This window comes from Neofelis nebulosa, chromosome X (genome assembly GCF_028018385.1).
Source record: "Neofelis nebulosa isolate mNeoNeb1 chromosome X, mNeoNeb1.pri, whole genome shotgun sequence".
Classification (NCBI taxonomy): Eukaryota; Metazoa; Chordata; class Mammalia; order Carnivora; family Felidae; genus Neofelis; species Neofelis nebulosa.
In genome coordinates this window covers 16,453,882-16,470,529 of record NC_080800.1, presented here as the reverse complement: position 1 = coordinate 16,470,529, position 16,648 = coordinate 16,453,882, and the positions used below count along the sequence as shown (strand labels likewise).

Here is a 16,648-nt window from a genome sequence, read left to right as displayed (position 1 = left end):
GTACACACCACATCTTCTTTATCCACTCATCAGTTGATGGACACTTGGGCTCTTTCCATAATTTGACTATTATAAATAATGCTGCTGTAAACATCAGGGTGCATGAAACCCTTTGAATCAGTACTTTTGTATTCTTCAGGTAAATACCCAGTGTGATTGCTGGGTAGTAAGGTAGTTCCATTTTTAACTTTTTGAGGAACCCCTGTACTGTTTCCTAGAGTGGTTGCATCAATTTGCATTCCCACCAATAGTGCAAGAGAGTTACCCTTTCTCCTCACCAACGCCTGTTGTTTCTTATGTTGTTGATTAGAGATAAATACCAGAGGGAGCAGTGAAAAAAGCTGGAAGGGTACCAGAAGCACTAGGTACTGCTGTTTGTCATATAAGCCTTGCAGCACTATTTGACCATTTAACCATTGATAAAAATTTAAGTTGACTAGAATTTAAAATAAAATTAGTATAACTGATGTAATTAGGTAATTCACAGAAGACATAAAATTTTGATATAGGTTTTTAGAAGTAAATGTCAATATTTGGGTGAAGGCATTCTCATGGGAAAGTGGAGTAAACAAAAGCCAAAAGTGGGGAGTGGAATGTGAGAGGTAGCTACATCAGTTTGACTAAAATGATAATCATAAAAGTAAGCCAAATTTCTCCTAAACAAAATACTTCCACTCAGACCCTCTTGATATATGGAGCTGCCCTTGTGTTGTCTCTTGAACATGTCTGCTGGTTTCTGTTTGTGGTAGAGCCATTTCATTCTAGCTGGATTGTTTCCCTTCTTCCCATCTCATCTCTTCTCTCTTCCCTTTGTTCTTTGTCCTGCAATCTGCCTTCTTCCCATATCGTAGATCCACTTCTCTTCCATCTTCTGGAATTTCAATACTCTTTTCCTTTATTTTTACTTTTAAAAGGTTCAATCCTTTCCTGTCTTTACTCACCTGAAGTAAAAACTTTTATATCCTCCATGTATCATAAAATGTAAGAAAATGTATCCAGTTAAATTGATTCATACTGGAATATAACAGGAATGTTTGCATATTAATCCATATTTACGTATAACTTGTTGAATTTCTCACCAGTTAACTTGTTCTAGCCAGTGTCTTTTGTTCTCCGCACCCCCTGCTAGACACTTGATTATTTTTAGCCTTTATTCTGGTGGAGCTGGGGAGAGACTACCTTCATAGCAGAAGGTAGAGTGCTATGTAGTATATCAAGCCAAGATATCTTCCTGGACTCCAGAATTTTCCATCTTTTCTCAGCTGGCTAGAGGAGTCTATGCTCTTCGTGATCCATGCTGAAGAAATAGGGAGTCTTGATTGTTTAAGTCTCTACAGTCATCCTGAAACCATCATTAAAACAATTTCTTGCTTAGTAGGGAAATAATTATCTTAATGGTTCTTGCAGTACCAGGCAAATGTTCTTCTGAGGCTTCAGAATTAAAGGAGATAATTAAGTGCCTAGCACAAAGTAGGAACCCAGTAAGTGTTCATTTTTCTGTCTTCTTCCTTCCAGAGTGTGATCCTGGTCTTTCAGACTTCACCAGAGATAAAGTATGCCTCTTAGGAACTATGGTGATATGCAGTAATTTTGTGGCTGACAATAGGCCTGGCCTCAGAAAAAAAATATGAAATGGGTTACTTTTCTCTTAACTTGGTCCTTTGACCCTTCCATTTCTCTTATTTATTTCCAGTGACTGTGAATACATTAATTACTTATGACATCAACTTCATAATATTATATGACTATAGTCTTAAACATTGTATTTATCAACTCAGTCTTTGTAGCTCTTGTATCATAGTCCCTTGCATGATTGTCAAGAATTGGAGAAAGCTTGGGGGTACCTGGGTGGCTCAGTCGGTCGTGCATCCGACTTTGGCTCAGGTCATGATCTCATGGTTCACTAGTTCGAGCCCCGCATCAGGCTCTGTGCTGACAGCTCAGAGCCTGGAGCCTGCTTCAAATTCTGTGTCTCCCTCTCTCTCTGCCCCTCCCTGACTCAAGCTCGCTTGCCCTCTCTTCTCCCTCTCTCTCTCTCTCTCTCTCTCTCAAAAATAAACATTAATTTTTTTTTTAATTGGAGAAAGCTTGTTAGAAGCAATAGTGATAAAAATGCCTTAAAAAGATACAGGGAAGATAGTTCATGGATGACCTTAAATGCCAGGTTAAGGAGTAGTACCCCTATGAAGGACACAGGCAGCACCCTGAAATTCCCCCTATTCTTTTAACATCCCCTGAAGTCATGATAGACCTTTAGCAGTAGTTTCTTCCAACTTCCACACGATGCTCTAGCTTTTGTTCATATAGTAACCCTGAGGCTGCAGTAATGTGTATAATGGCCTTCATAGTATCCAGGGAATTTTACCAGTTCCCAGTTGTCTGCTGATTTCCTCCATTTCCTTGAAGTTTCCCTCATGCTGCCTTAAAACTTGCATTTGAACATCCAAAGTGATACTCATAGCCACAAGTCCAGCATATAACTTGCACACCTCTTGCAGTCACCATGGGTCAAACACAAAATAATCTATAGAAAGAGAAACTAGCAGAGTAGACAATAGACAGTGAAGAACCCACTCAACACAGGCAAGTACAATAGAGTGCTCATTGGCAGGGAACATTTGTGGAGTGGTATATTAACGACACTTACTAATTGTGTAGAGTATTGTCTGTTGTTCTAACTCATTGGCTGAGAGTATATTTTAGCACTCAGAGCATGGGAAAAATATACTCTAGAACATGTAAGTATATACCAGTTAGGAAAATATTTCTGAGATAAATAGCATTATAATTAGCCTGCATGGTGGCATTAAATGGAGTATGTGTACAATAGGCAAAATTTCCAAGCATGTAAGGTTTCCCTTTGATACATTTTTGGCTTTCTTTCAGGGCTATTTTTTCACTCCCTAGTGTCCCTTTCATCCACCCCTAAGAGCTTTTAAAAAAATAAAATATCCCCCCTTTTTTTCATGGTTTGCCTACCTCATATGGGACCTCTGATCCAAAATTGCTTCTCCTTTGCTGGAGTCTACACATTTTTTTTTCAATTTGAGTGATCTAATCCACAATTGGAAAGAGAGAAAACTGATTTGATTAAGTTCTGCTTAAGTATAAATGGTTTATTAAGTCAATCTGAAATACTGTCATATATTCAAAGTTGTAACCTCTGTACCTACATGAAGAAAACAACACAAAAACACGTGTGGATTAGTTGATGAGCAGTACCACCTAGGATGTATCCCTGCTTACTGCAGTATTCTTACCTCGGGCGTTGGTGCAGCTGTCCCCTTGCGCGCTCTCTCCATACTCATGGGAGATGTTGCAAGTGGAACACAGCATGCTTTCCATTGAGACAGGATCTTAGAAGGAACCCCTCTCAGTGCTCTAGGAAGTCACTACTATCTGGTTCGGGTTCGTGATATTTCCTATCTCTGATTTAAAACCTTAGAACTTCAGCACTTTGTAACATTATCTACTGATGGATGCGTGCTAGAGAGTAACTCTTCTGTACTTAAATGGAAAACCTTAGATACTAAACCTTTCAGAGTTTGAAAAATTTGTCCATACAAAAAATTGTATCCAAATAAATCATTTTGTTTTTATTTTTTATTTTTATCTTTTTTGTTTTGTTTTTAAAGAACTCATTTTAAAAAATATGTTCATTTTAAGTTGCTGTCGTAGGGGTTGATTTTTTTCCCAGCATGGTTCAGCTGTCGTGGAGTTATGAAAATGATTGATAATTGGGTTTGGCCAGGGTTGGTGTTTTTGCAGATGAATATAATATATGGTGTAGAAAAGCATTCAGGAACTCTGCTATGGACCCTCTACTGAGCTATCTTTCTTCTGGGTCTTATCACAAGTTTTACCTCCTGGTTTGTGTCCTAAGTCAGCCACTGGCTGTACGTAATACGTGCTCCTTCCCCAGATAGACTTGCCTGGTTATGCTCCCACCAACATCACAGCCCTTCCCACTTTCAGGAAAGTGTGAACTTGGGCAGCAGCTTCCTTAACTTCTCTTTATGCCTCAGTTATTTCATCTCTAGTATGGATAATAGTACTTATCTCAGTGTGGTAAGAATTAACAAATAATTTCATGTAACCACAGTGCTTAGAATACAGTATCTTAAATGATATTGTTAGAAATATATTTGAAAGAAAAATTATTAATAAATGAGAATTCAAATAAGGATCTAAGGATTCAGTGAAAGAAGCTAGAGAAATAACTACAAAGTGAATTTACAGAAAGTCAGAGGAAGGAACTAAATACAGATTCCAAAATCAGTGAAGGAGAAAACAGGAGGTGAGATAAAAGGCAGATACACAACTTTCAGAAAGCAAAACACAATATAATCATAGATAGGAAAGAGTTTCTAACATCGTAACAACAGAAATATTTATAGGTGGGGGCGCCTGGGTGGCGCAGTCGGTTAAGCGTCCGACTTCAGCCAGGTCACGATCTCGCGGTCCGTGAGTTCGAGCCCCGCGTCAGGCTCTGGGCTGATGGCTCGGAGCCTGGAGCCTGTTTCCGATTCTGTGTCTCCCTCTCTCTCTGCCCCTCCCCCGTTCATGCTCTGTCTCTCTCTGTCCCAAAAAAAAAACAAAAAAAAAACGTTGAAAAAAAAGAAATATTTATAGGTGAAGTGATATAATGTCTGGGATTTGCTTCAAAATAATTAATTATGGGAGTAGGGTGAAGTGAGTGTATGCAGCTAGATTGGCGGTGAGTTGGTCATTGTTACAGCTGAGTGCTGGGGACATGAGGGTTTCTTATGCTATTCTGTCTAGTTTTGGATATGCTTGAAATTTTCCATAAGTTTAATTTTGAAAACAGAATACTAAGTGTAACTATATACTAATACAAAAGTCTTGCTGAAATATGTGCTTTTCTAGGAAAATCTAGATGGTATCATTTACGAAGGTATAGAAAACTTAATATACCAATAGCAAGGGAGAAATTTAAGCTATTAAACTCTGTGCCTCCCAACTATGGTGCCTATGATTTCCTGGAGAAATCTTTGAAACTTTTAAGAAATAGATCATTTAAATTGTGGTTTTTAAATTGTCCCAAAGCATAGGAAAAATTTGCATTGCCTTCTAGTTTATTTTGTAAAGTTAACAAGGCCCTAAAAATGAAAATTAACACACAAAAGGAAATTGTGCCAATTTAACTTATGAGTATAGATGCAAAAATCCTTTTAAAAATTTACAAATCATGGGCTCCTGTATGGCTCAGTCAGTTAAGCGTCTGACTTTGGCTCGGGTCATGATCTCATGGTTTGTGAGTTCAAGCCCCACATCAGGCTTGCTGCTATCAGCACACAGCCTGCTTTGGATCCTCTGTCCCCCTCACTCTCTGCTCCTCTCTGTCTCTCAAAAATAAATAAAACATCAAAAATAAAATAAATTATAAATCAAATACATATATTAAAACAATGGATTTTTCCCAGAAATACAAACCTTAGGACATTTGTTGATCTGCATTATCAAATCTTTAGGTCAAAGGAGATACACTAAGTGATTATATTAATAGATAAGACATTTTATAAAATAGACTATTCATGCCTGTTTTAGTAAAGAGAAAGTCTGACCTTAACATAATAAAACACTGTCTAAAACCAAATATTGACATCGTATCTGAATGATTTAGGGAGTATATTCCCAAGTCAGGATGAAGTAGTGTTTATTAGTGCTTGCTTTACAGTCCATAGACTGAGAAATTGGGGTCTTGTTCTGTGATGGGAAGCTATTGAAGAATTTGAGGCAGGGGCATGACCCAGTCTGATTTCTGTTTTAAGATTATTCTGGCTGTGGGACGCCTGAGTGGCTCAGTCAGTTAAGCAGTGACTCTTGATTTCAGCCCAGGTCATGATCTCGCAGTTCGTGAGTTCAAGCCCCACATCAGGCTTTGCACTGACGGTGTGGAGCCTACTTGGGATTCTCTATCTCTCTGCCCTGCCCACCTCCCTCAATAAATAAATTTTAAAAGATTATTCTGGCTGTATACTAAGCCTCAGTATACAGAGTATACTGTAGCAGAGTTGACAGAGAACATATGGCCTACAAAGTCAAAAAGCATTTACTGTCCAGCCCTTTATAGAAAAAAGGGATACATGCATATAGTAGGATTCAAGTGTATGCGTGTGTGTATACAGAAAAAAAACTGGAAAGAAAAGCACTAAATAAAATTGTGATTTTTTTTCTTTTGTTTTTCTCCTTCTTGTTCATTATTTAAGTTTTCTGTAATGGACATGCATACTTTTTATAATAAAATTTACTTTTTTAAATAGTAAGGAAAACATTAAAACCAGTAAGATAAAAGAATAAAGAAAAACTAGCTGAAATTTTAATAACAAATTTAAGTAAAGTTAAAAGAGGCAGGATAAACATAAACAATAATATCTAGTTTCATGCACACAACCGCACAAGTAGTGTCCATTTCAGATTTCAGCATATGCTTCTTACTCAGGCAGGCTTTATTTGAATTCCTACTGTATGCTCTTTGCTATGGAGATACAAAAGTAAGTATGGTGCCTGTTCTGAAGAACAATCTGGCAGGGGCAGTGGCATGGACTTAAACAGTAATCAGTGCCCTAAGCAGTGTACCAAAGGGCCTAAGAGCTTTCATTTTTGGTTAGGAAATAGCTAACACCCAAATAAAGCAGTTGCTCTGTGATGAGTCGTAATATAATTATAAGGGATTCTAATCACCTGAACTAGTCTTGTAACTTTATTTGTGGTACCTTGTGATGTAGAGAAGTTTTTGAATATTATAATCAAATCTGTATCAATATTTTCCTCTATGGCTTCTCCATTTCCCAAATAACCAACTGTCCTAATATCTCCCTCCCTCAGATGTAAAGTGTCAAGTTTATTCTTTTACTCTTTTTCTCGCCCTGTTTATCTTTTACATAGCAGTACCACACTGTTTTAATTAAGGTATTATTTCAACTCAGGAAAACTTATTTTAGGTGTCGGTATTTGAAATACTGCTTCATTTTCTTAGTGCTAATATTAAAAAGCACAGCACACAGCAAAATGTGACTGTTAACCTGAGCATCAGTAGTCATTAAAGCCAATTCAGACTAATCCTTTAAATTCCGAAAAGGTTATTTGGTTGTTCCTTAAGTATTACTTGAATAAAGTTGATGACTGCTGTATAGAGACACTCCTATTTTGTTTTGTACGTCTTAATCAGTTGTGCATTAACCATGCTGTTTGTTTGCTGCTCCTTGGCGGTCTTAAGAGACACCTCATGTTTAGACTGCAGTTTTATGTTAGGTGGTTGTCCTAACCTTGCTGCCCTTTTGTAGCATTGTAATGAGACTTAAACAATTCCTTCTGGAGATGGGTAGGTTCATGTTCTGATGGAAAATTAATCTTAAGTGCTTTCCTTAAGATTGGTGAAAAATTCAGGCATGCATTTTTAATCAAGAGGACAGCACAATCTCCTAGCAGAATTCAGAATTTTATCTTGGACGTTTATCTGGGTCCCAGTTGATTCTAAAGATTTTTCTGGTTTTGTTTCTTTGTTTTTTGGTTTGTTTTTTTTTTTGGGGGGGGGGTGGTTTAGAGAGCGCATGCAAGCAGGAGAGAGAGGCAGAGGGAGACAGAGAGAATCCCAAGTAGGCTCCATGCTTAGCATGGAGCCCAACACGGGGCTTGATCCCACAACCCTGGGATCATGACCTGAGCTGAAATCAAGAGTCGGATACTCAACTGACTGAGCCACCCAGGCACCCCTCCCAGTTGATTCTAATGTATTATATAGGATAATTTTTTAAATTGAGCAATTTTTTTATTCTTTAACTTCGATTATGTCATTTGTAAAATATTGCCATAAAAATTAAATTTAGCAGCAACATTTATAGAACATAGCTGCAAAATTGTGATCTGACAGGAAGAGCCATATGGCACCTGTAAGCACCCAATGGACACTCTAATGTTTGCTCAGTAAAGGAGTACTGAACTGAGCTCCCATTATAGATACATCATCAAGTATGTGCCTGCCTTGACCATGGTTCCTTCATCCAGAAAACTAGCTGATCATTTTTGGGGTTTTCTAGAGACTCTTTGGGTTTTGAAAATGCAGCTATTTTATTCAGTTCATCTAGGTCGTGATGTTTTTGTTGGTTCCACATAGGTTAATGTACATCAGGTAGAGCATTTTCCCACAGCTCTCGATGTTTCTGTCCTTGAGTTTTGTTTAAATGCCACTATGTCAGTGATCATATTCTGACTCTTAGCATACTTACAAAATATTTTCCAAAATAAAAATACCTTAGAAAAACTTCTGGAGACTATTAGAGGATGAAATGGAGTAAAGGATTGTCTGGTAACTTGACCTCTCCTTTTCCAGTTTGGCTCATTCAGTAAGTGTTCTTTTTGCTCACTAATAACCCAGGGATTAGGCTTTTTTTTTTTAATTTAGATTTTATCAACTAGGATTTTTAGCCATGGACCTAAAAGGCTTTAACCTGGCTGATAATTGATGTCTATAACCAATGTGAATTTAAATGTAATTTACTTTCATTTAAAACTGAAAAAATTTGTCCTTATATCACAATCAAAAAGTTGCTTGCAATCAACAAGTGGTCATTTTCTTCCCATAGTTATGAAACAATTCCTCACTGACAGAGAATACCCATGACTTGTCTATATATAACCTTAAAATAGTCTTGAGACTACCCTTTGGAGTGTGTGTGTAAGCATTACAAAGGGTAAAACTTCACATGTGCATCAATGACTTTTATGACTTTAATAGTGCTGACTAGTTTCATTTGCTTTTGAAGAGTCATGTAGTTAAATACTAGAATTTCTCAGGATTTTGAAATAGAATAATGTTCATCTCACCGATTGTGAAAATTGTCTAGATTGCTGGGAACTAGGAGTTAAGAACATTTCAACAGGATTTTGCTATCAGCAAATCTTTTTTGGTTTCCTGTTCTGGCCTCCCTACCTATCAGCTACATTAGTGCCCTCGCCATTACGTTTCTCCTTTCTTTTACCACAGGAAAATTGTCAGGCCTCTTTTTCTAGCATTTCAGGACCCACCTGACAGGAAATTTTCTAATTGCCGGAACAGCTGGTAGGAGAAAACTTTGCAGGGGCTTGGCCTTCCCTTTCTAACCTAAGTTTTACGGTCAGAAATTCTTGTATCACCATCATGGTTTCGTAGCCATGTTTAAATTTTTGTCTTTTCGTGTTCGCTCTATACAGGTAAGCTTTGTTCAACTTCTTTAAAGACTAAAATGTTTTAGTTGGAGCTAAGTATGGTTATACTAATTAAACAATAATTTCATTTTATATGTTCTTTTAAGAAGCTTTTCAAAATTCAAAACCAGTTTTTGTAGGCTGTTTGCCAAAAAAGTAAGCCAGTCATGTGTATTATACATTTCAACTCTGTATATTTTGTAAACTTATTTTTGCATTAGCTTTTACTGGAGAGTAATATTTACTTTGCTAGTGATGGTAATTTTATATGGTATAATTTTGTATGATGATGGTAACTTTCAGTATTAAACTAGACATGAAAAAAATTGTGAACTTACTAATAGGAGATTACTCTAATGTAAGCAATATTTTAATGGGTAGGAGAATGTCTTATTTTAAAGAATTAAGACCTTAAATTCAGACTTTTGTTGAAATTGGTTCTTTTAAAGTTTTGAAGTTTTTTATCAACTGTATTTAAGTGACTTTGAGTAATTTTATCTGACTTAGAGTAGGCAGAGTTTTCAAAGCATTACTTTGTTGAAATGTGCTTATAACAAATGATAATTTGCATTTTATGCCATCTAAAATTCTGCCAAATTAACTTGATATTTTGCCATGAGAATTGTGCTATCCTGCTGCTCTTTAAAGAGAATTAAATTTGTTGATTGGGATTCCCGATTAGGAGAAAACTGTGCTCTCTCCAGCAGTGATTAGGAGAGTTAGTCTGGAAAACAGCAATACTGTTTTCTCAAACGAATATAAGAAGCTGGCTTGGAATACTCTCTTAGAAACTGTGGTTAGCTGAAAAATGCTGAGCATATTTATAATCCATTAGAAAAAAGGTAAATTGGATTTGGTCAAATTGTAATCTAGAATATATTAAAATATGGCTTTCACCATGGCTTCAATAACCAGCCTAATTATGTCACAGCCAAATAGTTTTTATGTATCTTGATCATCTAAAAATTAACATACATGTTTTAAATTAAAAAATATGGTACATTATAGAACCTTCTATCTATATAGAGATTAATACTTTGATTTTGAGTTACATTTAAGAGGCAAATAAAGTATACATTTTTCATTTGTAAGGTCTTCTTTATGTTAGGCCAAAAACTGGTTACTATTCATGGTTAGAAAAGATTTATTCATTAGTTTTTACCAAGAAACATTTAAATAGTTTACTTCAACTTTCAACCATATTTTCTGACATTCAAAACAATTTAGAAAATACAAATGCCTTAAGAACACACTTCCTGACTCAAGGGAGGGCAGGAAAAAGGAAATTATGTATACAAGTCAGGGCATAATGCCAAATGTTGAATCATTCTTTAAAATCAATTAATATCACCCAGTTTGTTTACTTAATGGCAGTATGTTACAATATTAGGTTTTCTATAACTCAAATAACATCACTTTCTGTTCCTTTTCTTTAATCCTTTTACATTTTAAGAACAAACTTGTATCTTTTCCTTCTCAACTTAAAAAGGAAACGCTAAGTTAATTTTTTTCCCCATTAAAGGGTGAACTTTAAGGGTCATTTAGGAAGGAACCTGTGGACCTCTTGGTAGTCCTGGGAAACAAACAGGGTGGCTTTCTGTGTGATTGGAGAAACACCATAAGATCTACCTGTCCATAAATTTTCTTCTGCCATTTTTCTGTGATGTCTAAAATGACATTCTTTGCAGAATTCCTAAAATTATATATTTTTTAGCTGAACTGGCCTTGTTTTTTCTATCATGGGTCATATCTCAACAAGTATTTATCCAATAATAAATCTTGGAATCCCTAGGTCAATTCCTAGAGGGAAGATACTATTCTTGTTAAATTTTTTTATTACATTTTATTTATTTTTGAGAGACAGAGTGAGACAAAGTGAGAGTGGGGGAGGGGCAGAGAGAGAGAGGGAGACACAGAATCAGAAGCAGGCTCCAGGCTCTGAGCTGTCAGCACAGAGCCTGACCCAGGGCTGGAACCCGTGAACTGTGAGATTACGACCTGAGCCGAAGTCAGCCGCTCAACTGACTGAGCCACCGAGGTGCCCCTATAGGCACATTTTCTTGATCAAATTACTGTCTTTCTTTGCTACACAAAGAGTGAATTTTTGTTAACCAAAGTCTGTCACACCTGAGAAACTGTTTCTGTTTATTTCACTATTGGATGTGGGTATTAATCACAGTATAAATAGAACAGTGATTTTGTTAATTTCTTGATGTATCATAGTTCCGGTCATCAGTGATGATATTAAAACTTTTTTTTACTTTTTTAATGTTTATTTCTGAGACAGAGGGAGACAGAGCATGAGTAGGGGAGGGGCAGAGAGAGAGGAAGACCCAGAATCCGAAGCAGGTTCCAGGCTCTGAGCTGTCAGCACAGAGCCTGACACGGGGCTCAAACTCATGAACACCGAGATCATGACCTGAGCCGAAGTCAGATGCCTAACCGACTGAGCCACCCAGGCGCCCCACTATTCTTCATCTTAGTATCTGTAACAGCTAGCACACTACCTGGCTCATGATCTGAGTTGCCTTCTAAGAGAGTCTGTCATAGATCAGAAACATTTGTATTTGAACCAATCAGAAAGAAGCAGAAACAACAGAGCCTCCTGAATTTTAGTTCCCTCTTCGACCTATTTTCTTCTTCTCTTTTGCATTCTCTTATGCAAACACTGGTTTCCATGTATGCTCCCACACTGACCTCTACACTGGCTTGTCTGTTGCCTGAAATGCTCTTTCCCCAAATGGTTGACTCCATCACATCCTTTTGGTCTTTACTAACATAGCACCTTTTCAATAAAACCTACACTGATGATTTTATTTAAAATTGGAAGCTGTCCTTTTCATCTCTGCACTTCTGATCCCTCTTACCCAACTTAATATCTTTTGTCTATGATATTTATCATGTTCTAACATGAATATACCTATTATTATTGTTTGGTTTCTCCCCAAAACACCAGAGATTTTGGTCTGTTTCATTTATTGTATATCTCGGAGACCTAGAAGAGTGCTTGGCATGTATTAGGTACTCAGGAAAGAAATGTTTAAATGGACAAATGAGTTCCCATACATAGCTTGAAGGTATTGAACACCTAGGCTGGGGGCAGCAAATATCCAAAAGTGATAGTATAGATAAATGATACAGGGCTGTGGTATAGAACAGCTGCCAGCCTCACAGTTTTGCCTACAACTAGAACTTTACTTACAAAATAAACATAGACTTTGTAAAAATAAAAATACAGAATTTACTATAACTTTTGAAAATACACAAAGTAAGTTTTTTTGTGATGATGAATGGGCAGAAAATACACTTGTACTAGAAAATGTATAAATATGTGAACCTCACAGAGTAATAATGGATATAAGTTAAATATGTGCTCCACTTCATTGGCAACATTCTTTTTTCTTAAAATTATAGTTGCTTTCTGTGTACTTACAGGCAAAAACACAATTTTATAAACTGTCAAACTTTAGTTCTATGTTTTCATATGACAGATTTATTTCAGTAACAGGTGATTTATTGACAAGATATGTTTTTCACATGCAAATGTCAGTCCTGACTTCACAAATTTGATATTCCTCTCTGCATCCATCTCATTGGATTCTAGGTGTGAGCTAGAAGAGCACATGTTTGCTTTTTTACCTGTTGTCTGAGATTGCCCAAACATTATCAATATTACGTCCTAGGTGAACCTCAAATTCATTTCTAAAATACTCATGGTCCCATAACTTGGAAACACGGGTGACATTAAGCACAGGCTAGACATTGAGATACCAACCAAGGATGTTTTACCTCTTATACTACTATGACTACATATACATAAAAGTAGATAGAAAATAGCTTGCTAATGTAACTAGTAAAAATTTAAACATGGAAGGAACAAAAACATGTGTTGAAGATAAAACAGTGACAGATTTTCAGAACTTGGGCCATAGGCCTTGATCTTTTGTCTCCACACCCAAGAACACTTTTTTGTACTTCCCTAGCACCAATTTAGAAAAAGACTTTTGAAATTCTAGTTTATATCCTCAAAGAGGTTTGGAATGATTGCATCCATTTTGGGGGAAGAGGGTAGGGAGTGGAGGAAGTTGCCATTTTTTATTAAATTTTTTAACTTTTTATTTATTTTTAAGAGAGAGAGTGAGTGGGGTAGGGGCAGAGAGAGAGGGAAACAGAATCGGAAGCAGGCTCCAGGCTCTGAGCTGGCAGCACAGAATGCGCGCAAGGCTCCAATTCACAAACCACGAGATCATGACCTGAGCTGAAGTCGGATGCTTAACGGACTGAGCCACATAGGCGCCCAAAGTTGCTATTTTTTTTTTAAAGAAACATTGAGAAAAGGAGCGCTTGCAAATTTATTTTAAAACAAGATTTGCTGAAGGCACCCGAGTGGCTCAGTTGGTTGAGCCTCAGACTCTTGGTTTGGGCTCGTCATGAACCCAGGGTTGTGGGATCAAGCCCCACGTGGTGCTCTGCACTGAGTGCAGACCCTACTTAAGATTCTCTCTCTCTCTCCCTGTCCCCCACTCATGCTCCCTCTCTCTTTAAAAACAAAATAAAAATAAGATTTGCCAGAATAAGAAATTCAGTATGAGGGTGGGAAAATAAAATCAAGGAAATGTCTCAGAAAATAGGAGAGAAAAGATAAGTGGCATACAGGATTCAATCCCAGACATACAATACCCAACTAAATAGAGGAGTTGCAAAAAGACAAACCCTGAAAAATGGATGGAAGGAAATTATAAAAGAAATGTTAGATTTCCCCCAGAGGCAAAGAATTCAGGTCTTTAGATTATAAAGTCTCACTAACCATCTAACATTCAGAAGGAAAGAAGACCCATATTTATCTCACTAATGAGTAATTTCAGAAGTCCAAGGACAGAGAAAATTCTTAAAGCTTCTGGAAAGAGGGGCGCCTGGGTGGCTCACTCAGTTAAGCGTCTGACTTTGACTCAGGTCATGATCTCGCTGTTCGTGAGTTCGAGCCCCACATCGGGCTCTGTGTTGACAGCTAAGAGCCTGGAACCTGCTTTGGATTCTGTGTCTCCTTCTCTCTCTGCCCCTCCCCTGCTTGTGCTCTGTCTCTCTCTGTCTTTCAAAAATAAATAAATGTAAAAAAGAAATTAAAAAAAAAAAAAGCTTCTGGAAAGAAAACCAGTTCACCTTCCCAAAAATGTGTATCAGGCTAACATCACCCATTTCAGTAGCAGTCCTGGCTGTTAGAGGGCATTGGATCATTGGTGTCAATGTTCTGGGGCCAGATTGTTTTTATTCTAGAATTTGGTACAAAGGCAAATTATACAAATGTGAAGACAAAATAAAGATATCTTCAGATGTGCAAGCTTCAGAAAGTTTTTTTTCTACATCACCTTTCTTAGGAAGTTACAAGGGAGTAATCTAAGAAAGAGAAAGACATGGGAAACTGAGAATAGTGGATTCGACCAGAAAAGCACTGAAGAGGTATCCGGAGGTAATAGCTGTGCAGCAAGGCCTAGAGAACAACCATTCCTGATGGGAGAGTAAGAGAGTGCTCTCAGAAGAATGGGAAGTATGGTAAAGGGTTAAGGAGAAATTAAGACTAATGGTCAGATTAACCTTTCCCTTCCCCCAGAATGATGGGGTGGGGGTTGGGGGTACTGCTGTTACAAACAGGAAAAAAAAAACATGCAAAAAATTCATGGTCCCAATAAAACTCAAAGTAAAATGTATCATGAATTTAAGCGTTTGATGAAATGGTGGTTTTTTAAGTCCCCTCAGATTGTTTTGGAAGTCACTGTTACAGGCCCATATAAAAGGAAATTTAAATGTACTTTCTAGCCTACATTTAAACAATATATTGTCATGAAAATATATGTGGATGCTGGCTTATAAGCCTTCTGCTTTTAAAATCAGGCTGTGGAGACAACGTGAAGGATTTGGCTGTGGTTATAGCAGAGAATGTTAATTTTCTTAATATTAATAAAAATAAAAATACGATCAGCAGCAGACTGGGGAAGCTTGAGAGAAAAAAATGTATAGGCACTAATTAGCCTCGTTTTACAAAGTGAGGAGTTAGGATTCTATCCAAAACTAAGAGAAAACATAAGTTTGGGGCACCTGGGTGGCTCAGTCCAACTCTTGATTTTGGCTCAGGTCATAATCTCAGGGTTTGTGAGATGGAGCCCCTGTGTCGGGCTCTGCACTGACAGCTTGGAGACTGCTTGGGATTCTTTCTCTCGCTCTCTCTCTCTCTCTCTGCCCCTCCCCTGCTCAGGCACTCGCTCTCAAAATAAATAAATAAACATTAAAAAAAAAAGTTTATGTAGAAGTAATATAATTATCAAACAGTGGAGAGAAAGATGATAAAAGGATATAAGTGAATCATCTAATTTTTAAATCAGCAGTCATTGTCTTGGGGCACCTGGGTGGCTCAGTCAGTTAAGTGTCCAACTTTGGCTCAGGTTCGTGGTTTGAGCCCCGTGTCGGGCTCTGTATTGACAGCTTGGAGCCTGGAGCCTGTTTCAGATTCTGTGTTTCCCTCTTTTCTGTCCCTTTCCCACTAACGCTCTGTATCTCTCTGTCTCAAAAATAAGTAAACATTAAATTTTTTTTTAAGTCAGCAGGCATTGTCTTAAAGTTAATCAAACAAGGAATTATCAAAGTAAGGTGCAGAAAGAACTAACTTTTGTTTAAAGGCCTAGGTATGAGGGTGAAAGGAGACTTGCTTTTCATCATAAGGTATTCTGTCACTATTTGATTTGTCATTTGTGTGCACATATTACTTTAATTTTAAAAACACGTTTAAGGAACAGGAAGTAACCCAGGTTGATGAAAGGTTACATGTAAGGCAATGTTGGGAGAAAATACCAGAAAACTAAGTTGCAGCCGTATTGTAGAGGGCCTCAAATTCCAAGGTGAAGCAGTGCATTTAATTTGGGAAAACTCAGAAGAGTGTTTGAGCCATCTGGTCATATGACTGGAGCTGTCTCCTTTTAGAAAACGAATTTGTCAGGAGGATAAATTGGACTGGCAGTGGCACAAAGGAGCATTCTGAGTAACCAAGCTAGTTTCAATTTTCCACAGGAAAGGTAATGAAGGATTGTACCTGAGTGATGCTGTTGGAAATGGATGAAAGAAAGAAAGAAAGAAAGAAAGAAAGAAAGAAAGAAAGAAAGAAAGAAAGAAAGAAAGAAAGAGAGAAAGAGAGAAAGAGAGAAAGAGAGAAAGAGAGAAAGAGAGAAAGAAAGAAAGAAAGAAAGAAAGAAAGAAAGAAAGAAAGAAAGAAAGAAAGAAAGAAAGAAAGAAAAGGAACGAAAAAGAAAAGAAAGGATATTTTCATTACCATGTTTGATACATGGTAGATACTTTAGTATATGTTTGTTGAATGAAAGGATCAAAGGGAGATTCCATGGTTTTTGGTAACTTGTTTGACAAGAGAGGAAAGGAAGGGTAGTCATCAAAGATG

General features: G+C 37.2%; 1 protein-coding gene across 7 annotated transcripts in view; it reads left to right on the top strand.

Moving 5' to 3' along the window:
• RPS6KA3 (ribosomal protein S6 kinase A3) overlaps positions 1-16,648 on the top strand; it is a 120,474-nt gene that overhangs the window by 41,237 nt on the left and 62,589 nt on the right. The window contains exon 1 of one of the 7 annotated variants that reach the window (XM_058713837.1): positions 8,812-9,213. The exons of the other annotated variants lie outside the window; for them this stretch is intronic. Coding sequence (XP_058569820.1) covers positions 9,175-9,213 — 39 coding nt within the window. The 5' untranslated portion in view covers positions 8,812-9,174. Of the gene's footprint in view, positions 1-8,811; positions 9,214-16,648 lie in introns of those variants that run through there. 7 annotated transcript variants of the gene reach the window in all.